This window comes from Harpia harpyja, chromosome 17 (assembly GCF_026419915.1).
Source record: "Harpia harpyja isolate bHarHar1 chromosome 17, bHarHar1 primary haplotype, whole genome shotgun sequence".
NCBI lineage: Eukaryota > Metazoa > Chordata > Aves > Accipitriformes > Accipitridae > Harpia > Harpia harpyja.
Window position 1 is genome coordinate 17,148,899 of NC_068956.1, and position 26,642 is coordinate 17,175,540.

The window sequence follows — 26,642 nt, forward strand, 5'->3', positions numbered from 1 at the left end:
ATTCACTACCCCAGAGAATACTATTAAGCAGCCGAAACCTTGCAAATATTGCGGTGTTAAACCTCATTCAGCAGTAAGTCAAACCTGTGTTTTACATCAGTAGGTTAAGAGTTTATAGTTCAAAAATGTAGTAAATACAAAGATGGTAGGGAGAAGTAATATTTTTGTTAGACAAGATGCTATAACTGCAAATGGTGAAAAAGTATGCCTACTGTTTTCAGCTATTACAGCTGATCTAATAGAAGATATTACCTCTCCACAGATGTCTTGCATCTCTTATATCTTTAGACTAGCATGGTTACACTAACATTACTTCTAATTTAGAAAATGCTATTGTAATAGATTATACAGAAAAAATAATCTTTTTCAATGCCACAGACAGAAGATATGGCTGAGTACGTGCTATTGATCAATTCAGATATTTCATGACTTTGCAGTGTGACCTTGCAAGTTCATCTGTGTAACTTGCTTGTTAGCAAACCAGTAAAACTTGCCTTTCCGTGCCCTGATGTTATTATAATAACATCTGCACACCTCATTAGTTTGAAACACCCCCAAAGTCTGAAATGGACAGAATTTAAAACGAGTGCTACTATTTCATTTTTTTGCAAACAGTCTTTATCAAAAAGCCACATTCAGTCCCACCCACATCGCCCCATCAAATTCTACCTTGAAAATATATCTTTCATTATTTGGCAGGTAAAGTAGGCACAACAATTAAAGAAACTGGGTTTTATTCTGTGTAAAATAGGTAGGAGGGAAAAGACAACATGGTGAGCAAAAGGTAGTAAGTGTTCCCATTATTTTTAATTGTATTGTTTCACACTGGCAGATCTCACTCAATTGCTGCTTCTTTTAAAGCAGTCACAGCAAGAGGTACTACCTTACTTTATAAGAGAATTGCATTAAAAGAGATGTTCCTTTCTGTATTTTGCTCTAAATCAGTAAGATCAGAGTGTGTAGAAAGAGAAGTGGACGGGGAGAGAACCAATGTGGTTCCTCCAAGTCACCCAACAGATCCCTGCCAGAGCCCAGATCTTCTGAGTCCTCACTTGGTGGTCCCTCCACTGGATGGGATTGTTGCTGCTTGCACCTACCAAGGATGGTATTGGACCCCACTGCTTCCCTTCTCAGCGTTCTCTCACAGAGCTCATGGGGAGGAGGGCTGAAGTTTATTCAGCCTTTAACAGGAAAAATAAGGCATCCGTCACTTTGCTTTGCTATGCAGACACAGTTGAAATGCTTTTTTGTAGCAGCCCTGTCAGTGATGAGGTGCAGGCAGAAGCACAGCATCTGGGTTTTGGGAGAAGGAGCAGGCTGACCTGTCCTCCTCTGTGCGTGCCTGCCTGCTTTGTGTCCCTCTCCAGAATTATTATTTCCTGGTGTGACTTTAAGTGTATGCCTTTGGCTTGGGATTTATAAGAAAGGCTGAATCAGAAGAGCTAGCAGTCACTAACTCTGCTCTTTGAAAAACAAAATTGCTTTTGAGGTGCAACAAGCAAATGTAGCTAACTGAGGCTTGTACGGAGAGTCCACAAATGCAGGATACTGGACAAGACTTGGTTGTTATTTCTAGCTGGCAGTTGGCTAAATCACAGTCAGGAGAGAGAGTATTTTTCACCTCTTTATTTTTAACCATTTTTGTGCAATGACATATGTAGAAAGACATAGGTAGTCAGACAGAGTTTGACTTTGGAAGTGATCATTGTGGACACTTTTCTATACTTTGTGGTTCCTTAGCTGAAGTAATGGCCATAATGCATCAATGGCCTCCAACACTGAATTACTGCTAAGGGATTGTGGCCCAAAGAAGAATGTCCGTAGCAGAGAGTAACATCAGAAGGAGATGATGGGAGGAGAGGTGTTCCTGGAATACACCTGAGAATGAAACATTCCTGCAATACTTAGGAACCTGACTCTGTCTTTAAGGAAACACTAGCACTTCCCCATTTCCAAACTGTGTTGAATTTAATCTGGGACCTTTTCTCTCACACTGATGTAAACGAACTACACAACTTTCTCCACTCACATTACACAAAGCTCTGTTCTGCCATCCTTATACAGAGGTGGGTCCTGGGCAGGGTAACCACAGGGAGTAAACTTACATAAGTAAAGGGAATAGTGCCTCCCACATATAATCTCTCTCTTTTCTACTTCTCTGCCTTTTCACCTTATAATAGTAAATTAAAGATAATGTTCAGGCTCGCCTGTCAAGTTCTTCTCTTGGATGGATCCACACCCTGCTAATAGGAGCTACATATTGGTATCCAAAAGGAAAAATTTACCTGACACAATGAAAAATTTTGGAATTGGTTTATTCAGTCCCCGTATTGTTCATGTAGTGCCACGTGTCCTCCATTGATAAACACTTAATAGAGGTTACAAAATTGCTGTTGCTTACAGCTGGTGTTGATGTAATTTCAATGAAGCAGACATTCTCAGACTACACTTTTACCTTTTTATTTTTTATTTTTGTACTAATTATGTATGTAGGAAAGATGTGAATAGGGCAGAGTACTACCAAGGTTGGTGTCAAAAAAACAACATTCGCCAGGGCCAGCATAGAGAAAACTTAAGCTGCCAGTATTTTGTGATGTAAGTACAAACAAAGGGTGACATTAATAACAAGTATTTTATCTGGAACTGGCTATGAGTATGGATTATGTGAAGTAATTTAAAATGCCACCAGAAAGTATAGTTTTACATAATGATTGCTAAAGTCTGAATCCACACAGAGCAAAAAAGAAAAATGTGACCTTGATTTCCCAGTCACATAATGTTCCCTATTATGATAGTGTGATTTACACAGGGAATGTAAGACCCACTTTTTGAGACAGGTTTTACTCATTTTCAATGGCACTCACCATCCAAAAATATTTTGATACTTTTTTCATGCAGCATGTAAAGTCAGTGTCAGCTTATACCATTCTTGTCCATGCATATTGCTTAGATTCATCCTAAAAGACCTTGCAGAATCCACACTTTATTTGAAGGGGAAGATATGTGTTTCCTTGGGAACGTATTTCTATATTCTCACTAAAATGTATGTGGCCTCTTAGTAACTATGCATTCTAAACCCCAAGAAAGCAAATCATTCAGGCTGTGCATCTGAAATTACATAGACAATAACCACATTTTGTGAGAAGATACGCTTTCTTACTGAAGTCAAAAGCATAAATTATACCTTGCATTATCTTACAGTCATTTGCATTGTATGGGTTAAACCTCTATTCACACTTTAAATTTAGCATATACTGCACTAAAGTCTTTCATTTAAAACAAAGTAAAATTTATGTGCATTCTTACATAGTTTTTGTGTTCATAATTTGTAAGGTTGATAAATCTTGTGAAATGTATAAGCCAAATTACAGTGTAAATATTATACCTTTCTAGAAGGATTTCTGTTCATACATTTTAATTTAAATGTGCTAATACTATCCATGAACTTTTGATAAAATGTGTGTTGTTAAGTCAGTAGATGACATGTTACTTTTCAGAGTATATTCGGTATACTTCTCCTTTACAGTTCTACTTCTTTCATTATAGGAAGCCCCCTATGTTATGTTCAAGAAAAACCATGATACGTTTGAAGGGAATGACAAGTTTGAAGGATACTGTGTAGATCTGGCGTCAGAAATTGCAAAACATATTGGTATCAAGTACAAAATTGCCATTGTTCCTGATGGAAAATATGGAGCAAGGGATCCAGAGACAAAAATCTGGAATGGGATGGTGGGAGAACTTGTGTACGGGGTAAGCATACCAATTTTTGAAGCAGGATTTAATTTATCATAGTGTTAGTCATAAAATAGGAAGTATGTGTGCATTTTATTTAACATCGGGGTCACAGAAAAGAAACAGAATTCTATTTCAGATCTCTGTGCTTTCATTTAATTTCAAGAGAAAATCAAATAGTTTCATGCAAATTCTAGTATTTATTCAACTAGTACCTTGTAACATTGGAACATCCATAGTTTGCGCATCGCTTAAAAATTCATTAATGTTAGAACTAATGTTAGAGACCATCTATTCCTGACACATTATAAAACTTAGTTGGGAAGAATATCACTCATTTATTCATTTTCATGGAATGGTGGACAGATCTTTTAAAGAGGACAGGACTCTTGGTCTAGTTTGAGAAATGGAGAATCCACCATCATATATTAAACATATATAATAAAACACTACAGACAAGTACATAACTAGGCAATTCAGAATTAAGACAGACTTTTAAGGTGAACATTAATAATAAAATTTAAGAGCAAACTGGTAAGTTCAGCAACTAAGAGCATTATGTTATACAGTGATCTGGGAAAGGATTATTCAGAATAGCATAACAGTTAACAATTCTGTTGACACACAAAGTTTTAATATTTAATGAAAATAGTTCCAACAAACCCAAAGAAATATTTGCAATATTTGGTGTTACCAAAAGTAGCAAAACTCAGAGCTGTGCTTGCTGATGACTGCAGTTGCTAGCATCTGCACTGAGAATAGATCAGAATTCTTAGAGAATCTTTTTATTTCAGTGATGGAATAAAAAAAAAATCCTAAAACTATTCAGGTGAGAACATTTCTGCCAATGAACCCATAACATGCCTCAACCTGCTCATAAAAAACTGCTGCATACCAGTTGGTCCATCCACAGTTGCAGTTTTTGCAATTCCGGTAACAGTTAGGGCCAGATGTGACAAAAGCCTAGTGGCTTTTCTAGCAGCTCCATTTCTGTTCCCTTCTGTCAGCTAAGTATAGCTGATATATTTTGTTGAAGTCTTCTCCACTAGTATCAGTTCAGGGGACTCCTCAACATGAAATAGACTGTGTGCTCTAGGAGTGTGGGAAATAGCGCCCCAGAGTTTTGATTTCCCTATGGGAATGGGAAGGTTATACCAGCCTCACAAACCTCTGTATGTTCTTGGAAGTTCTTGGAGGAACCAACCTCACTTGTGTCTTTAAAGAGTGGAAAAGCTGAATGATCACCAAGCATGTATATCCACTTTAGTGGCTTGGAGGCAGCTCAACTCTCAGGATATTAGAAACCAAGGGTTTTTCAGACTTACTTTATCATAATGGAGGTGGATCCTTGTCTGGCTTTTAATTGCAATAGCAAACACATGGATGTCAATGGCTATGCACTGTTTTACACCAGTAGATTTTTTAAATCATCTGAGAAATTTTACAAATTGTGAGAAAATTCCCTTGCTCAGATGCATAGTTTCAGTGGCCTATCATCTAGTTGAAAATTATAGAGGAAACTTGAAATTGCACTTTAGTTTTCTGTTTGTTTGGGGTTTTTTTCCTTTTATCTTGAAAAATTCACCTCATCAAACCCAAACTGCCCTAGTACTGGACTGAAATACAGTGCTGTTAGGAAGCTCACACAGAGGTTCGTGCCAGTACTGGAATGTGACCTGCAGCTATTAACATAGATGAAAGCAACAAAACTCACAGGCATAAGGAACCTGTTACAAATCACCTGCATGAAGAGGACATCCCAGAATACATGGTCAACACTTCATTTTTTTGTAGTGGAAAAGAATGAGGTGAAGGCTCTTTAAAGGTTTGATGGCCAAGTTTAAAAGCTCCTGCACAACTATCTGTTTAGGAAGGCTGCAGTCTGATTGTGATTCTGGGATTGAGCTCTGGGAGTGAGCTGCAGCAAAGCTCTCAGAGCTGCTTTTATTGAAAGAACTAACAGAAGTCCACTGTTGCCCAGTATATTTGCTCTACTGTCCAGAGGCTCCTTGAGGCTATATCTATCCCAGGATATCAGTGGCACCAGGCAGTAACTCTGGGCACTTGAACTTGCCTGCCTAATCTGCTAAATTGCAGCAATGGTCCCTGGTATATTTTTGGCCCATAATTGCCGTCCAAAACGATTTCTGAGCCCAGCTGACGCTAGGATGGGGGAGAGGCCATTCCCTATAAGCAGCTTGAATGCAGCCATGCTGGTTTAGAGGTTAAATGACTTGCATGGTAGCAACACAGACTGTCCTGTGCGAGCTGGCCTTAAGGCCAAGAGCTACTCCAAGCATGTTTAATGTATTTTTATGGGTGTAGCTTTAAAGGAAATTATTTTTTCTGTTAACTTATAAAAGGTTGCTGCTTAAGATTTCCATAGGGAATCCATGAAGAGCGTCCTCCCTGCAATTTCCTTGAGTCCTTGCCAGGTGATTTACAGAGCATCAGGTTCCCTGGCCTATTCCACATAGAGAAAGCGGAAAAATCAGTCAGCCAGAGACTTTCCTGCAAAGCTCTGCTATAAGAGGATGTTCATCTTCTCTGATAGATTCCCAAATCATAAACACAAGTACTCTGAGTAGTTGGCTGTGGTTCAAGCAAGGCTTTTATATGCAGCCAAGATTGGGACAGTATTTGCAACTGAATTAGCAAGTTAACAAGATGATCTGTTTGGGAAACATTTTACAGCTTCTAATTCCCAACCACGTTACAGGATTAACAGAGTTTTGTGCTGGCCAGTGAGACTGGACCTTTTCTGTGCTGCACAAAAGGCTCCAGTTCCTCTCCTGCTCTTTACACCGTACCCCAATGCCTCGGTGCCACCAATGCCGCTTAGCCCTATCCATCTTACTGAGAGTGGACATGTGCCAATTTTATCCCATGTCCCCTCGAGACCCATATGCACCGTTGGTCGTTCTGGTATCTGGACATTTCAGATGCTGCACAGAGCAGCTTGGTTGTTGCCTAAACTCTGTAGCTGATTTTTCCATCGTGTCCTAGGGGAAACAGCATATAAAGTGCTGTGATGTACAGTTTTGCTATGGCTGTACAGAAGGTCACGGGAAGGTTTATTTTCCTGTTTTGTTTTTGGTTTTAGCACTCTATTAAAAACTACCAGGAAATCTTGGTCATTCGTCACTGATGTACCGATGTATCCAAATGCCTGCAGTAGTCCCTGTGGGACTCTATAGGCCTTGGTATCCAGCTCACAGGAGAAATGCTGGCTGGGGATGAAATACCATTAAACATGTGTAACAGGTGTTTCCAAATGCACTAACAGTCAGCTCCAATTAAATATTCATTCTCCTGACACACAACGCTATTCTTTCACTGCTTAACACAAAAGGTCACAACTCATTTCTGTGTAAAATCTGAGAAGCCATGAGCTTCTGAAGTTGAAATCACTTCCTGCATGATTTTTCTCAAATAGCTTTACCACCTTCATACAACTTGTACCAAGCATAGATTTTATTCACAAGGTTATAATAATATATTCTGGAAAAGTAAAAGTCTCTTACCATCAGACTTAATCTTTTCCCATTGTATAATATTGGAAGGATCCAGAATCCATCTGTACTTGGTAGTGGTGCAGCCTTGATTGAAATGCTGTTACAGATGCAATTGATTCAAGTGTGAAGTATCATTAGACTTTGTCAAAACAGATTTCACTGGCAACAAAATCATTACTTGTTTGCACCATTGTTATATTGTTAATCATTTAAATCCGTAATTATATGGTGTACATAAACTGGGTAAAGCACAAACACTGATGATTATCATGCACAGCTATTGTCGTTAGCTTTCAACAACGAAGAGTTTATGTAGGCCTTAATGTGGCACACAACAGTCTTACAAAAATAATATATAATATGATCAGATTGGGAAGGCTGCCCTTTTTCCAATTATTTGGCATCTAATTGTGACCTAGCTGTGTACTGTTGCTTTACTTTCATTGGCATGAAATGGATTTATCTACATTATGAATCATCTGACATTAGATCACTATCGTAATGAAATAGGCTGAGTTCCTATTTCTCCTCTTTAACTCCTTAAAGTAGTGTCGGCAGCTAGTTCTGATATAGTTCAAGTCCTGCATGTACTCCTTGAGCATTTAAATTTGGTACAATGAATCTTATCCAGTGTTTCACACACAATATGCAGTGTGCTAATTAGGTCTTTAAAATCTCCACAATTCACATCGGAAAAACTAGCAACCCTCAAGGATCATTGTTTTAATCTCAGTAGCAATCTGCAGACACAAAAAATGAAACATTAGCCAACACTTTTGAAGACCAATGGCCAGGTCTATCATTTACAATCTGTTAATGAAGATACCACTATGTGACAAATACAGATTAACAGTAATAGATCACAGTTTCCCTGAGTCTTTCAGTTTATTCATTTCAAGGACTCCGCATTAGGGATTCACAGTAGCTGAATTTTAGAAATACAAAAGACATTGACTCTAAGGAAGGAAACCATTCTTCTAGAAAAAAGTAATTTGTGAATGAGATGAAATACAAAAATATGCAACAATACCAGTAGCCCAAACCATCCTACAATCCTTAGTCTACAGAAACGAAATTTACGTTACAATTTTCAGGATATTTAAAAATATATTTTAGACGTTATTTTTCTTCATATAGTACCTATCTTCATAAAATATCTGTCAGTCAGACTTGTGTAAACACAAGACTACAAGAAGCCAAATTTTTAAAAATGCCTTGTATTACAAAATTTACATTAAAATTGAGAGATGTTATCATAATGTTTACCCAAGACATTAGCACCAGAGTTATTGGCTGATATGCTTGCAAAATTATGATTTTAATTGTGTTGATTAGACTGTAATATCTTTACATAAAATTGATGATAAGTGTTTGCATCACAACTATTTCAGAATGACAGATATAATCTGATGATTAATATATAACAATTTTAATACAAATTTGCATTTTGGGGCCATTGCACTGGAATGAGTCAGTTCTTTTGAATTATTCAAAATTATACAGCTAGCAAAATAGTTTAAATTTTAACTACATAAAATTAGTTTTAAATTAAATTGCATAAAATACATATAGCTCAGTATAACTTAGTGTATAAAATAATAAAACCATATTATTTTAAATGCATTTATCTGTTTCAAAGGTGTGAGGTGACGAAAAAGCCTACATTTCAATTCTTTTTTTCTTTATCACACAACCTATTTATGTAACACTTGGATTAAAATATTTAAGCACATCCATAATTTTCAGTACATTTTAATCTCATTGAAATTGATGGGATTTAAATATATCCTTGTATATTTTACTGAGTACGAATGTCCTTAAGAGCATCCTAAAAGGCAAGCATGCTTAAATGCTTTGCTAAACTATGGGCTATGTACTATAGCTGAAAATACTAACCCATAAGATGAATTTGGGCCAACTAAGTATTTAGAAAAGAAAACTACAACAGTTCTATTATGGAGATTTATGAAGAACTCTTAATTGTGCCTGTGAAGATGACTGGGCCTGGGGTGGGGTGAATACAGGCAGATTATCTCATCTATTGAGGCCTGAAGCAGAGTCATGCCCCTGCAGAAGGCAGGTTGTGAGTCTACCTGATTTGCAACCAAAACAAAGCATTCTTAAAATATGCTCAAGTTACCCTCCTTAGCACATAAGCTGTATAGAAGTCCAAGCTGGTCACAGAGCATGGGCTCTGCTCTGTGAATCCACCTAGATACAGCACCACGATGATGAACAGGAGAAAGGTTTCAGCAGCTTCTGCATCTGTTGTCCCAGTTCCTCTTACAATTCCCATCTTAAGTACTTCTGTAATGACAGCTTTAGTGTACAAGGCAAGGCATGTTTGCCTTGTTAGGCAAGGCAAGGCAAGGCAAGGCAAAGCAAGGAGCAAACCCTGATGCAATGTTGAGTCCCTAATGACAGAAATGACCCATTAGCACAGCTACAATACCTTATAGTTTATGCAGACATCATTGTTAGTAGCTGTCATCAACATCATCGTCAATAACAATTCATTCAAGACTGGCATCTTCATTCTGAAAACATACTAGAGAAACATGTTAAAAATTATTCCTGTCTCTAAGGGGAATGGATTCAGCACACTTTTTATCCTTTCACTGCATGATTTTGCACAGCTATTTTCTGTATACTTGTCTTTTTGCACTGTTTAAAATCTGATTCATTCCTATTGAATTATCTTTCCCCCAAGACAACTGTGTGCAGTTTTGTGGCATCAGGGCAATAGTTAATCACCTTTGCTGCTTCATGCTATTTGGAACTTCCTTGAGTCTATGAGCTGGTTTCCCTCGAAGAACGATTGTGTCTTATGAAAATATGCTAATAAATGACTGTTTCTGGGATCTTATAAAAAAACTCTATACATTCAGTGACAATAGAGTCATTCTCATTTTTCATTCTTCCTTGAATTCCTTTACTTTAAATCTAAATTAATACCTAAAATGATCTACCTACACTGCTGCCCACCTCTATAAGATTTAAGAGTCTTCTCCTTAGCAGGAAAATTAAGTATTTCTATAATTCTGTAAAATAAAAACCTGCAATATGTATGTTTTACTAAAAGCATATTGAGTAAATATAGACTGTGATAAAAAGAAACAGAAAGATGTTATAAAGAACTTTTAAGCCACAGTGTCCTGATGTTAATGATATGCCTTTGAAATTAGTTGCTTAGCTGAGTGTTCAAGCCAACTCCAGTTAATCTATACATCTATATTTCTTTTTTCTTTATAGAAAGCAGAGATTGCTGTTGCGCCTCTGACCATCACTTTGGTACGAGAAGAGGTCATTGATTTTTCTAAGCCTTTTATGAGTTTGGGGATATCCATTATGATCAAAAAGCCCCAGAAATCTAAACCAGGAGTGTTTTCCTTCTTGGACCCTTTGGCATATGAGATCTGGATGTGCATAGTCTTTGCCTACATTGGTGTCAGTGTGGTCCTGTTCCTAGTTAGCAGGTTTAGCCCATATGAGTGGCACACAGAAGAACCAGAGGATGGGAAAGAAGGACCCAGTGACCAGCCTCCCAATGAGTTTGGCATATTCAACAGCCTCTGGTTTTCCCTGGGTGCCTTTATGCAACAAGGATGTGATATTTCCCCAAGGTTTGTGTCAAATCTTTTTACATTTGCATTTTATCTTCAACACTGAAGCATAGAATCTTCCTTCATTTATTTTCCTGGCAGTGTTTTGAAGTTCATTCTTTAGGAAGCCTTTTCATTTTTATTTTTTTAATAGCTATGATAAGGGCAACAGAGAATCTGCTTTGAATTTCAGTCATCAGTATTATTTTACGTATGTCAATGTGCATAAACCATCAACAGCTCTCAGAAACAGCAGGTACACACAGGGGCAATTCCACTGAGTTGACTTCAGAGGAGCTGTGTTTTGCTAAATTAGTTTCATTGTATTACAATTATGAAATGCACACTATTGTGCTGAATATTTGTCTTGTATGAATGAATGTCCCATTTCTGTTCCCTCTCAAGTTCTACAGCACTGCTTCCAGAGTATCACTGTCTATGAGAGACAGAGAATACTTGACCATCTGTTTCTGAGAAGCCACACTGTATTGCTAAGCCATGCCTTACAGAGTAGGTGCCTCAGGTGTAATATATGATCCCAGTACTGAATTTCTCAACCTTTTAAGATGTTCTGGAACTTTGGTGTGCAGTAACTACAACTTCTTAATTAAACATTATAAACCAATCTTTCAAACTTGAATAGTTCATTTTAGCCATTTACAGTGAGATTTTGAGAGTGTTCAGCATTGACCTAACTCTGCTATTATTGCAATAAAACTGATACTGATTAAGACTGGATATAAATTACTCCTCAACAACCTTCTCATCAAATTACAGGTATTAAAATGGAAAATATAATTTTTTACTTAACATAAATATCTCTGTTACCACAGAATGCTTGCTTCTTAAATAACAAAAATGTGAAAGTTCAAATGATTGCAGTAGCTTGTAGAATGTTTGATAAATTTGGGTGACAGGAACATCTTAATCCTAGAGCCAACATAATCCATGTGCAAAACCTTTTGTGTCTTTGGGTTTTTTAAGAGGAAACAGAAAAAGCTACTGATTTGCAGCTACCATGCTTCACCTTTGTCTCCAAAAAGAGATTACCTATCCAGTATTTTTGACAAAATTTTTGCTATTTTAGGCATTTACTGAAATAATAAGAAACTGGGATTACTGTTCAAGAGAATTCAAACTTCTGTATGTGCGTGATACGTATTAATACAGTGGAATCTGTACCGTAGGCATTAAGATTCCAGAGAAAAAGCATTTATTAGTATTTATGCAAATGATCTCCCTCCCATTGACTGTTACGTAATGATACATGTTCAGCAATAATGGTGCCTTCTCTCTTTCTCTCTCCTCTTCGTGGCTTAAGAGACGGGAAAATGTGCATTATCTTATTCATGTTTAGATCCCTCTCAGGTCGCATTGTTGGAGGTGTCTGGTGGTTCTTCACGCTCATCATTATTTCATCCTACACTGCTAACCTCGCTGCTTTCTTGACTGTTGAGCGAATGGTCTCGCCCATAGAAAGTGCAGAAGACCTCGCCAAACAAACGGAAATTGCTTATGGGACACTGGACTCAGGGTCAACCAAAGAGTTCTTCAGAGTAAGTTGGCATGTCCATTAGAGCAGCTCTCCCTAACAATTGCTCTTATAAGATGCTTGGGAGTATGAAATAATGTTACTTTGCAATGATATGGAATACAGTTTGTAACTCCTGCAATACTTTAGCTACATTTTTACCCCCACAACACCATTTGTTGGAGTTCTCAGTTATTTTAATTTGTGGAAAAGTTATTAATCCTGTCACATTGAGCAAAAGAGGTGCCCCAAGGGATACTGAAGCCAGTGATAATTAAAGCAGCATTGTGCTATTGATTCATCTGAAGCTAGTACTGAAATGATGTGCAACATTGGAAGCCTATGATGATAACATGGAGTCTTGCAGGTTTTGTTTCTGCTTACGGATTTGGATGTGTGTATTTTGCTTTAGTGTCTTGGGTGGTGGACAGGAAATGCATTTTTTAATTTGCTGACTTTCAGATGAATAATAAAGAGAAAATATATTTCAGGGGGATGTAGTTGGAGCATTAGGAAATAGCCTAAATAGCCATTCATATGTCTGTGCTGTCTGTATTGATTACTTCATTTCCATCTGCTTTCCTGTGTTAGTGTGGTTGGTATGTAATCCTCATCATTTGCCAGCTGGAAAACAGGGAGCCTGGACATCACAAGGAGTACATAATAAACAGTCCCTTCTGCTTTATTTCATGTCTCTAGCAGATGAAAGTTAAGCCTAGCTGACTGAATGTGTGTGAGTTTAGTGTTTGAACATGGCCCTGAATAAATGCTGTGAGCCAGTAATCCTTCCTTGGAAATTACACAGTTTAGGAGCATTATTTATCTGAAAGGTGCAGTTTGAGGCATTTTTAGAAGAAAGGAAGATGGAGTGATAATTTCTTCTTATTGTCTAATTGAAATGGGACTGTTCCATGTTAGGTGCTCCCACGCACCTTGACTGTTTTCAGTTTGGCCAAATTGAATGCAGTGAATCATTAACAAAATTATGGTTGGGATTTGTGAACTATAGACAGTATCAATTCAAGGGCAGCTGCTGAGTGACCCCCAAAAGGTCTGTAGTGAAATAACCTTTATATTGCAAGAGATACCCCCATAGAAGAAGTTGCAAATATTTTCTATTAGCTGTAAAAAGATGGTGCCTTATAACATATAAATGACACTTAACCAACACACAGTGGTTAAGCCTTCACATAATGAAGTTGTCCAAGGAATTTAGTCTAAGCTAGTTTTCTAGATTTCTTCTGTAGACACTGGAGAAAGAAAAGCACCCATATGCATCCCGTACGGAACAAGTGTATTATGTTGAAATAAATCACCCTTTAAAGTATCTTCTTCTCTGCATCAATTCTAGAGGGATCCCACTGAAATGGCTAGGGTGCTTGGTACCTCATTTTTTAATGAATACAGTTCAGTGACAGGTTTCTAACTACACCTGTTTTCTTCTATAGTCAGGATGTTGGTATACACCTAAATATGACACTACAGATGCTCTCTGGGAGCTTTATTTTTTACCCCAAGAGGTCCAAACTCAGCTTGTGGTCCCTAGAAGCCCTGATTTCACACCAGATATCTACAAAAATGGTGGCATTAAGATATAGGAAGCTTGTCTGAGAATTGAAATATTTTGATCCTGAGATGTCCAGATTTCCTATTTTCTTGAAAAGAGTATAATCCATCAGTACTTATTATTTATATTCATCTATGCTTAACCCATAGGGTCTTGTTTAGCTCAATTTGTGGAAAGTTAGGTATTTAATTCTGGGAATTCCAGTTTCAGTCCATCACAAGCTGAGGTGGTAACCACAATATATGCGTATGAATAGTTCTTTCAACTGGAATGAAGCTGTGATGGTAATTTAAAACATGATGCTGAGGACCAGGCAGATTTATTTAACTTTGGATTTATTAACTTGTTGCATTTTCAAGAGTATCCAGTGCTTGCAACTTTTTAGGTGATGATGCAAAAATTAATTCCCAAAGAAATAGTAAAGAACAAAGGAATAGGGTTGTTTTCTTAAGAGTTTCAAAACACTTGTACAAGCCATTGTTTTGAAGCAATGAGGTCAGGTCTTTTGACATAAAAACAGTCTTGGTCACAAAAATTTCATGACTCTCTTAAATCATCCTGTAAACACAGATACTTTTTTGTTTCAATCAATATTTCATGCAAGATCTCTCCTTAAAGAGAAGATTCTTTGTCCAGCTATAATGACAAACACTTTAATCTTAAAGGGTTAAGAGAAAAAAGAAGGAAAATCAATGTTCTCTTTATATTTTTTCCTTTATTTCAAAATACAAAGGGAAACATTAGAAGTAACTACAAATGCTAAATATATAGTTGCACACACAAAATTTGAAGCTTTATTAAGATTTAGACTGTTGATCACTTTTTTTAAAATGGTGCAATTGAGCCTCTATTATCGAATGATTTCTAATCTCTGCAACACTATAGTGATTGTTAATGATATTGTATGCGCTATTTCTACAAATATTTTTCACAAAACAGGGACAAAGATAAAATATTATTGACAGACAATATTTGCACAAACACTGTTTTCATATTACATAAATTAAGACCTAACCTGAAACAATAGTATGAGAAGACTTGTTTGCCAAGTCTAACGTTTTATGTGGTTGGAAGCAAACATCATCACTTTTGGGATTAGAGTCCTGTGTAACTTCTCTGTCAGTGATTACTATCTGGCTGAAGATGAGCCTTCAGGACATTTTCTCATCATTTGATCATTTCTGATCAAAATATCAGAAACTCTGAACAGCTATTCAGTCTGCTTTGATTCCAGATTGAAAACAGAAAAGGGAAAAGTAATTTTAAGCCAACATAAAGAAAAAGACTTTGATACTATTAGCTATTTACTCTTATTTTCTGTTCTGGATGCAGTGAGAGCTGTATTCTCTGAGCAGCTTGCTTAAAAGGGAAAGAACTTAGTTTTAGCAGTCCTACTGAGAAAAGCCCTAAATGAAAATTATCCTAGCTTGGCTGACTGCAGGGGAAAGCTGCAATGTTTCCTCATATGATATTAAGGAATATCTGTTGGTTTGCTCTTCAGTTTTCACTCTGAGTTGACATGCAAGAATTGAATGTTAACAAATGAAAGTTTGGGAGAAGAAAATGTTCTTACAGAGCAGATGCCTTGTTAGACTTTCCATATTTTTTTTGTGTCTCGATGAGCAAAGGAAACTAGATCCTGAAAAAATAGATTTAAATGCAACCTTTTCCAATTGATTTAGGGCATTACTTCCTCTTACTAATAGAGCTATTTTGTGTGTTGCGTGGTTTTAGTTTTGAAGGAAAGTGACCTATTATATGTTTACTTTATAAAGAATCTGATGATATGGGTGTTAAGATGTTAGAAATTATTGGAAGTGAGGGCAGACAAAGGCAAGTAAATATTCTTCAAATGATGCCTGATTCATTACTGCTGTCTTCTATTTTTTTCTTTCTGTAAATTAAATCTATGAAATTACATCAGAGTAAAGCAAAAAGAATACATTAGCTTATGCTCTGCTCTCAGCCACTATTATGTAAATGAAAAGTAGCTGTGACTACAGTGGAAGGAGAGGGTGACAAGGCAGGATGTGATTATAGACATACACACCTGTTGTTAATTTATATTTTATTATATTTGACAGAAAGATAAAATGATGCATATAGACAAGCTAAAGAGGCAAGGATAATTTATGATGTTCTGCTGTATGGTATTTTTATTGAACATTTCTGGTTAAATGTCACTTATTTTCAATTTAGACCTACCTCCCTAACAAATTATTTTCTAAGTAATACAACCATTCAGTAATTGGTAAAAAGAAGTGCTTCAGGGAAATTACTCTTACCTATACAAAGGCTCACTTGCAGACTTTTTAAAGACATTTTCAATTTAAATAATACCTAGATTATAGTACTTGATATTTGTTTAAATATTCTAAGGCCCTTTGTTTTGGGGCTTTATGATAATGAATATTTTCCTGGAGTGCTCAGTACAGTGTGGAATGGGCTCATAGACCAAATCTTGCTTAGCTAGAAACTCCTGTTGACTCAAATGAAAGCTGACTTGAGCACTGGGTTAGAAAGTCCTTTTTGCAGCATTCATAAGAGAAGACAAGTGCCATCTGTTACTAAATAAAAACACTGTATAGTGTTCAGCTGTCGCACTGCTGGTTTGCATGTATGTATCCCTGTTGCTGGAGGAAGCAAAGGAGTTGTTGAGTGAATCTAATGAGCATGGGAAGCTTCTCAGCCTGACAACATTTTGTTCCTTCCTTTCAATGAAAATTTTTTTGTGTGTTTTGGGTTTTTTTTTTTTTAAGTTTTATTTTTGCTTAAGTCTTTACTTGTGGTTACACCATGCATTCCCAGACAGGAAAATTTCCAACTAATGCACTCTAAGCCACGAATTCTTGCATATTCTTTGAGCAAGCACATTTACTCAGTTACTGGCAGGATCAGAGTCTAAAATAAATCCACTGATACTGCAGTTCTAAAAACATACCTAACACTTCTTTAAGACAAATGCTTAGGGCATTTTGTTTCCTGTAATAGCATATTTGGTCCAATTTGCTGTTTCCATCTTTTACTGTGAACCATGTCTTGTAATGTTGTGCAGCCTCTCTGAATGTAAATTGAATGAATTCTGGACTCTGAATTACGAAAGCTGAAATCTTACTTAAGCTATTGTCATTTTGATGATGTAAGAAGTGAGTATTAGAACTGAGAAATGCTTCAAGGTTCAGCTCAGTATTTATGGGGAGATTATTTTATTTTTTCTCTTTCCCAAACAGGTTTATTGTGGATATCAGTTTCATATATAGTTCCCCTAAAACACACTTTACATCACTTTGTATGCACTGCCTTTATCTAACAGTAAATTCAGGTCTTAGCTTTGCAGTTATTCTATTGTGACTGCTAGAGACTAACTGGACCTAAAAATAATATCTGATTTTATAGTATTGATATTGTTATTTCTTATTTCTTTTAAAATAATCATGGAATTCAAAGAAAATCCTTATCCAAGTATGATTTTCCCAACCCCAGTTATTTGATAAATTAAGTATGATTGGTTTTTTGAACAGTGCCATTCTGAAATGTTGCAACATTCTTTTGCTCTAACTTCTTTTTAATTTTCCTCAGAGATCAAAAATAGCAGTATATGAAAAGATGTGGACCTACATGAAATCAGCTGAGCCATCAGTGTTCACTAGGACTACTGCAGAGGGAGTAGCTCGTGTCCGCAAATCCAAGGGCAAGTTTGCCTTCCTGCTGGAGTCCACCATGAATGAATACATTGAGCAACGAAAGCCATGTGACACCATGAAAGTGGGAGGAAATCTGGATTCGAAAGGCTATGGCGTAGCCACACCGAAGGGTTCTCCATTAAGGTGGGTGGAATAGTATAACAATATAAAATGTGTTGTTATAGTATTCCACCTTCCCTGATGTCCCTGATATAGCTCTTTTTTGTTTTGTGTGTGAACATGGTATGTTATTTTTCTTTTCTTCCATTTCATTTTTTTTTGATCAACAAAGGTAACCATTTCTAATTGCAATATGGATTTAGCAGCTATAGTTGGCGTATCTTTCAAGGCCATATAAAAACCAAACTGGTTGAACACTTGAAGTCAGCCTCAGTAGAATTAACATCAGCTATTCTATTTCATCAGCTTTCTTCACCAAATTCAACCCTTTATAGCAGTATTATGCCTACATTATCTACATCAATAATATGCCTACATTTATGTTTTGTTTATTGATCTTGGCTGCTGATTTCTGAATAAGAAGCCGCTTGTAACATCTTTTTTCAAATGTCATCACCTGGAGGCAATTAGTCCTTCATTAAAGCAACTTCATTAGAGTACTTTTTGTTAAAGCACCTTCTTATTTAGGGAAAAAAAAAGTTTGTGTTTCTAGCATTATGCATTTCAGTACTGCCTTCAAACTCAACAGAATTTTCTTTATCATGGTATCATTCAGTCAAGTAGGAGAGTTTTTGATTCACAGGCAGAACATAATTTGCTTTTCATTCAAATTGTCAGGAAAACAGAAGTGAAGGTACTAGTTCTGTGTTAAAATTGGCAGTATTTACCATTGTGTTGTCTTTATTGTTTAAGGCAAACAAAACTTGCCTTTTTCCTCTGGGAGACTTGCCAGTTTTCTTCAAAGCAAAAGAGCAGGTAGCAGACTGAGGGAGTGTGGCCTGTGGAGTCTTACAGCGACAGGATGCGTGTGGGTGGGGGAGAGGGAATGGCCCGCGGAGCAACCAGCATCCCACTTCTCAAATTTGTGAGCATGATAAGGGATTACAGCAGGCTCTGATGAAGTAGATTCACAAAGGGGATGAAGTGAGTTGAAGGGAGGACTTGCAAGTGCAGATGGAGCCATAGTTCTGTGCAGGAAATAACTAGGGAGGTACCTGTCTACATCAGTGACCGCAGAGGAGACATCATTACCACTGTGCAGGTAACAAGACTCACTCTTAACTCACCCATTTAACCTGCACATAATACCACAAACCTCAATAGTCTTAACTGTATTACACGGATGGGAATAGGAGTATCATCAGATTTATTTCCATCCGCAGCAAAAGAAGATTTGTATTTGCAGGGGAAAATCAGGCCAGTTATTTCAGTGATTGAATATGAATTTTTGGTCCTTAACATTCAGTACCTGTCAGATTTAAAAACTGCCACCTTCACAGCTGAATAAAATAGTAAGGAGGTGAGAGAGGGAAAATGGCAACAGTAAAAATATTACTTATAAAGAAAAACATATCCAGAACTCATGGGGTTCTTAAAGGTAGAAGGCAATTGATAATAGGAGAGGCTGATCTATTATCTGGGTATATTTTCAAAGCACTTATTTTTTATTCTAAGTTTCTAATAGATTGCTATCTCCTTCTCAGTGTTTCAGACAACCTAGAAGTGGCAGACAGCACTGCAGTTTAGTGGAACTGCTTTCCCATAGTAAGGAAATGCCCATTGCTGACACAGTCATGCTTTACTGTGCCAAAGCTAGGGCAAACTTTTTAGGAGTCACTTTAGCTGCTGTCATGTATATCCCAGCAGTGCGCTGTTTGCTCTAAGCATGCTTTATGGTGCTCTTTAATCCCTCTCACTTTTTTCTGCAGAATATCCAACACTAACAATAAGAGACAGCCTATTATAATGAGCACTAGTAGCCAGTGGAAGTTAGTTTGTGTCAAATTCGGGCTTATTTCAGGTTTGTTCAGTTGGCTAGATACAAGTAATGGGGATGAGACATAAAGCAGTCAGAAGGAAGAGGGCCTAGCAAGTCAGTTTAATAAGAACAAAGAGAAAGAGCACAACCATGATTGTAAGGATCAAGAGTGAAATCCTGGTTCCATGCCAGCTAAAGACCAAGCTCCCATATGTTTCAGCGAGGCCCCAGTTTACTCTAACTGGGGGTGGGCAACTATCATTAGGGTGATGTGATCAAATCATTTAGTTTTTCAGATCTTACCTTCAATCATGTTTCAAAACGGGGAATAGGGGAAATCCTACCCAAACTGAAAATTGGACCAAATCTTCTTTCAAGCTGTCTCGACTGGCTGTCCATGTCCATACCTTTCCCGAGCCTTTCTTTCAGATGTGCTGAGCTGCTTGTTCTCCTGCTGCACCCCATTCCCTCTCCAGCCCCAGTGACAAACCTCAGGCAACACATCAGTGCTGCTTACCTATTAAAAACATTAAGCAACACACTTAATGTTCTGGACAAAAATAAAGAACAAGCAATACCTCACATTCATACCACCTCTTCCTTGTATGTCTATAGACAGTAGTGCTTACTGAAGAGGGGAAAAGCTTCCTAGCCCTGTGCTTTTGAACAGAAAAGACTCAGCTGTAAATTTTAGCTGCATGCTTCAGTATTTTCTGAATTGTTTGAAATTGTAGAATATGCTGGTTTTGCTGTTTTGACTGCATCCCACATGGTAGTGTTTCTGTTACTGATCAGATGACTTACGTAACTGCTTCCTGCACAGATAATTGCAAATATCGAACATGCAGTTTGAAATCCATGAAGGGCAGACTAGCTAAGCTCATTACATAAATTAGTCAAAAGACATAATTTGCTATGGGAGTTGTAAATTGTATTTTTTATTTAATAATCCTAATTTCCTATTTGAGTTATGTGTAGACCACAAATTACTTGATGTAGTTCACAAATAATTGCAAGTAGCATATAAATGTTAAACACTCACACTCTATTCTTGGGCTGTTCAGGACTAGGGAAAAATATCAATTTTTTCAAATGAATTATTCATATCAAATTATTCACTAAACTCTTTGAACACCTATTTCACTAGAGATATTTTAGTCTTAGTCCTCCTCCTACTTACAATGATTATAAATCAGGAGTTTTTTCACTGAAATGTAGTAACAGCTGCATAAAATTGATGTGAGTGTATGGAGAACCAGACCATATATTTTCACACTTCTAACACTGACAGAAAGTGGAGTAATCTAAATCAGACTTCTTCTTGTAGCATAGGACTAGCGATGGTTCCCTGCCATCACATCACCAGGCTCATGTTCATTACAGAGCGCATAGCCATCACTTCACTCATGCAGATGAAATCCACCTGTCAGAGCGATCCATGGACTGGTCTCTCTGTTGCTCATGACCCTACACATGAGCAGGGTAGTGGATTTTAATTTGAAACTCTTCCTTATTGGGTTCCATGCTACACTCCTGCAGTGTTCAACCAGTACCTATTGGCTAATTGGCATGATATATTCTCAGTGCTGGTGCAGTATTAGGATTCATGCATATCACTGGATGGAGGAGAATGGGAAATGCCTGATGTGTGTTTCTTTTATGCCCACCGGGCAGTACCATGTTACACATCATGTGTGTCTCCTTCCTTCCTTCCTTTTCAGTGGTATTCATTTCTATATAATGTTGTAAAAGACTGACATATTCAAGAAGGAACATGGGATTGAGGGCAAAGGCTCTTATCACAACAAAGATTGAGTTTCTCTCATGGCACTACCCAGCTGTCCTTACTGTTTCCTCCTCCTACCACGGTAGGTATCCTTCCAAAACTGCTGTGTAGTAATTGGTGTGAATTAATGAGTTTTTTTCTTCAAAGGTGGTGTTTTCAAAGATGGTTAAGAGAGTGCTACTTGTCTGCTTAGCAAGGCCTGCCTTCGTAAATGTGTTGTCATTAGAAGACCTTCTCATGGCCAGTCTTCTGGCCATTGTGGATCACCCCTGGCTCGTCTGCCTTGCCACTTGCAGTAATCTGTGTTTCTAGAGGGCAACACCTGGAGATCTTGTACTATGCAAATCCTGTGGCTTGCATGCCTCTGTTTTTCTGTTTTAGACATGTAGGTATCATAAACAAGTTTGAATAGTGATGAACATGAACAAGTTCTCCACTCTAAGAGGTAATGAGGAAGGAAGTAGGGGCAATATTGTCTTAAAGGTACACTAAAAGCTTTTTCTACTTTTTGTACCTTGAAGCTGTTTGATGCAAAGGCGAATGACAGGTAGGACTAAAAAATGAGTTGTTGTCGTCATTGTTTCTGTGACTGTTTTAACTAAGGGCATTTGGCTGTCCTGTCCTGCAGCCAACAGTATGAGTGAAACCTGTTCAGGTCATGAGTGTCTGGTGCGACATTTTGAGTCCAGCCAGACGAGAGAGGCAGAATTAAATCTAGCCAAATAATAAAAACCCATTGTGAATAGATGCGCTGATGTATTTTAGAGATTGGCGATGGTTGTTCACCAACCTGATGAAATCCAGAGCTATCCTCTATTGCAATTATGGTTAACATTTATAGATATGAATCTGGGATTCTATATTTCATTATTCAAGTCTCTATTCTTTTTATGGAGTAAAGTAACAACTCTGGTTTGACTTTAGGAGGAATTCTTTATGTTCTGGAGAGGAAGGCAAAAAGGTCCATGTGATGATATCTGGTGGTTCTTTGCAAAGTGACAGCTGGTGACATGAACTAACTCTTTACACCGATTAAGGTGCCAGTTCTTTATCCATTCTTTACTGTGTTTGTATTAACATGAGGTGGGAAATGCGGGAAGTGCATCAGTGAAGCAGGTGATGCAGATGTAATTTTCTGATCATTCTAGCAACTTGTGTGAAGTGCAGAGTACAACGTGAGTGAAGCTATGGATTTTAGTTTCCATCCCTTGCAAGGGAGGAGTGCCCTAGAGAGTGCTTGGCGTGCAAAAGGCATCCCAGCAGTGCCCTGTCAACATTGTATGGATTCTCCTGTTTTATATAATTGTGCAATACTTGAAAGAGATTTACCCTAGAAGTGAGGGCTCTGTGGTGGAGGGAACTTTTTCTTGACGAAACATGTGAGTTTATGTGAATAAGGTAAAGATCCATTGTGACGGGAGTCTTTGCATACATGGGCTTTACAGACTACCATCTTGATCTCAGTGACTTCATCTAGTCCTTGTTTTCCTGAGGTAAATCTCTAAAATTGTCATTCTTTCATTGCTTTGTTTCAATATGGTACTACAGCTGACAACGTTACCTTTGCTTTTCAAGGGTATATCCAGTGTGGTGCCTTAGTTAGAAATGTAGTGTTGAAGGAAAGCTTATGTTGGTAATGCATGCTGGCTTCTACAAAATTTTGGCAGACCTTACACAGGATGCGATATTCCCTATTCTTGTCTTTGGACGTGTTTTTCATTGACTTGAAACAAGCTTGGGAAAATAAGGGTAAATCTAATAGAATAATTTCTTCCAATGGGACCATTAAGTTTTTTATCAAGTTCTGTCCTTGATATTTTCAGAGACCAGAGTATAAGGAGCTTATTGTGGAAGGAATTCCCAGATCATCATTCACTGTCAAAGCTGTTTGTTGTGAACTTAATATGTTATTCTGATATATACCCCAGTTCTCTTTTTACCCTGGTTTTGTAGATCAGTGAACTGATAATTCACACCAAGCTCTGTGGGAAAAGAATCAGAGTCATTACACAGTAGTCATCTATAAGGATACATAAAAATTTTTCCACCAAAACTTCTTGCGTTCTCTAGTTTCTCATGATTTCTGTAAAATTGGATTTGTGTGTACAAAAAAATGGGTATGATATTTACAGATTCCCTCTAAGTAAGAGGAAAACTAGGAAAAAATGTTAGAGCTGAGCACCCAAATTACTTACAGAGTCAAAATTTATTTATTCCAGAGGATGTCTTCCACTAGTGTTTTTCAAAGGGTTTGTGCTGTGGAAATCCATGAATCTTCACAAAAAATAGACTTTTCCCATGAGTGAAGCTTCCTTGTGCAAGTTGTGTTGTATCTTAAGTAAGCATTTCTGTACACCACTCTTCGGTGTACCCTATATTGTTCAGTTTGCAAAGGACTTCATAGATTTTTTTAGTTTTTAACCAATATCATTGATGTAGCGATTCTAGCTTGTGGTCTTTCTAATCATCTGGGCTGTATTGTTTACTCAATGGTGTGTTCCTGTTTCTAGAAAGGTACAGAAATAGGCAAAGGTAATGTATGCTTGGGTCACCATGGTGAGGTCTGTGCCCTATATGCTTTTGAGCATTGTTCTGGCAATTCAGAGAGAAGAACGGGTATTTCCTCTGCTGGCTAGCTGTCCTCCAGCTGGAAACACTGGCATCCAAAGACCTTCCCAGATCATTCTGAAGGCAAGTGACCTTCACAGTGAGGAGAGATGCAGAGGAAGCAGGTTTGATTTTTTTCATGTGTTTCTCTTCTCCTGCCAGAATGGCTGGTCTTGCCCATAATCAGTGTGTTACCCACAGAAGCAATCATTTCAGCAAAGCACTGTAGGAGCTAGAAACAGGTGTTATTTATGTTTGATGTAGAGAAGATATAGAGACAGCTGGTGAATAATGGAGGTTTGAGGATAAAAATGAGTGATGTGAAATTACTGAGTTTGACCTCTATTCTTTTAAAGTGAGGGGCAGTGGAGAAAACAAAAAGCCCTGCATAGTTATGGGGTCGTCTGTTGATATTTACAAGAACAGGATTTTAGTCAGGAGTTTCACTTACCAAGATTTTACAAGGTCATTTCTTTTGGTGATATAAAATGATTTGAAAACTAGAATGTGATCTGTAACATTTTATGCATATTGTAAACATTATCCTGTTTGACTGATGGTGTAGATCATACTGTATGACTTCGCATAATATTCTTCCCTTCACTGTAGGCATAACAAGGCTTGAATTACCACCCCATTACCCATTCAGTGTCAGAGCTTATAGCCTGGATATTTCTCAAGCAGGTCAGATCCTTCAGAGCTTGTTGGGTTTTCTGTCAACTAAAAATAACATTTACAAGATAAAAAGGCAGAGAGTGGGCCAGTGCTTAGCAAAGAATGTGAAAGTCAGGGGTCAAAAGAAGATTAGTGAAAAGAGAGCCTGGCAATGAATGTTAGCAAGTTGTTCTTTCAGCTGAGCCTGGGAGGCATACTTAGTTTCAGTTACCTGGATTATTTCTGTCTAAAACCAGAATATCTGTTTTAAAAGTAAAAATAAAGCCTTGAGAACAGATATCAGAATCCCAGCTTGCTCTGTTCCCCAGTGATGCCTATTGGATTAATTTTATAATTTTTAATGAAGTTAAGGGTCTTCCCCATACAAAAAAAGTGCAATAAAAAAAGAGGAAAATTTGTTGATGGCTAATAAGCTCCATTGCAAGATGTACGAGCAAATGTATTTAAGCAAAATCTTATACTTGAAGTTTTGCCCTTTCTTGCAATTTTTACATATAGAGGCAAGAAATTGTAATAATCCTGACTTAAGTCACCAAATTGCAGGGAAGAGCATTGTTATTGAGAGAGTTTCTGGTATTTGTATCTTTAGAAGAAAACAACTCATTAGTGTCCATGATGTTGCACTCACTGCATTTTCTCTGTCCTGGCAAAAAAACCACATCGGTGTATCTTTCAAGTAATTCAGAAAGCCATCTCTGATCTACTTTGCCCCACAGAGCCTATTTCTTCATTGCCACTTGCAGGAAGTTTTCACCCTCAGACTTCAGGGGGCATTCATAATTAAGCAAACCTCTCGGTGGTCTGGAGGAGAGAGCAAAAGTAACAGGAGTTTGTTCTGTTGCCATTTCCGTTTTCCTACAGTACAAATGACATTAGAAGCAACCATTGGAAGGCAAAGCTCTTCCAAGAAGAGCTCTTCCAAGAAGGCCAGCTCCCATTTTGGTGGCACAGTCACATTCTGGTACCTTTCTGCTAATATCATCCTGCTCCTTACTCCAGGGAAGGTCCCAGGATTTTAGTGAGAACAGTGGTGAAATGAGGTGCTCTGAGCAGGAGTGAAAGGACAGAGCATGGAAACAGCAATAAAACTATTGCCTAGAAAAGTAATTTTTTATCTAAACATTGCAATGGCAATAGGTATTTTTAAATTAGCAATATAAACAGTATAAAAGGTGAAACTATCATTCTGTCTCTTCAGATTTAGCATTGGTTTAGCAGCACGATGAGGCTTTTTTTTTCTTTGTTTTTCCTTTTTTACAAGATATTTATACAAGAGCTTTGTCCTTCTGATATTTAGTGATTACTAAAGGTGAAATTTCTGTGCTGTCATATAGAACTATTGCTTGGGCCAGGCCATGATAGTCAGAACCAGGACAAGTTTTATAACAGGCTTGTTTTCTACAATCAGGAAGAAATCAAGGCATCAAAAAAAAATCACAGTTCTTTTTTCATTTGTCTGTTTCAGAAATACTTAAATGCAAACAGAATAGGAGCTTCATGATATCAAATCTGTCCAAATGAAATTTGTCAGGCTGTTCACTTCTCTGTCAGGTAAAAAGGGGCATATATTTAAGTATAACCAATGAACTTCCCTAAAACTATCAGTGAAGACCAGAATGTCTCAAAAATACTGATACCATTGCTGTGCACACGTCTTACTGACTTTCTGGACACTTGCCGAGGTTTGATAAGCATTAATCCCCAGAGTGTGCCAGTGGGATACAAAAGGGTTATCATTGTTTCCAATCTATAGATCCTCAGAGGAACAAATTCTGCTTCTTGGCACTTCAGAAATAAATTTCTCCTGCCCTTTTCCCTGCTGCTTCCCCAATCCCTTGTAAAGCAGCTCAGCAGAGGGCAAGATGCAGCCCATTATATTTTAACAATGCAGCTCATTATTATTTCTCTCTTTTCTTTTCATTACAACTCTGGCTGTTTAGGTGTCAATTTCCAGGAAACTACCAGGCTTCAGAATATGTACTCATTAAGGGCACAAGCCAGC

The 26,642-nt window shown here is 37.5% G+C and overlaps 1 protein-coding gene across 10 annotated transcripts in view; it reads left to right on the plus strand.

Moving 5' to 3' along the window:
- The window catches only part of GRIA4 (glutamate ionotropic receptor AMPA type subunit 4), a 251,649-nt gene that overhangs the window by 190,899 nt on the left and 34,108 nt on the right, over positions 1-26,642 (plus strand). For all 10 annotated transcript variants that reach the window (XR_008238900.1, XR_008238899.1, XM_052812292.1 and 7 more), the window contains exons 10-13: positions 3,547-3,753; positions 10,503-10,873; positions 12,210-12,408; positions 17,530-17,777. Coding sequence is in view for 8 of the 10 variants with exons in the window: in XM_052812292.1 (XP_052668252.1) it covers positions 3,547-3,753; positions 10,503-10,873; positions 12,210-12,408; positions 17,530-17,777 (1,025 nt within the window). In the remaining 2 variants the exon portion in view is untranslated. The remainder of the gene's footprint in view (positions 1-3,546; positions 3,754-10,502; positions 10,874-12,209; positions 12,409-17,529; positions 17,778-26,642) is intronic.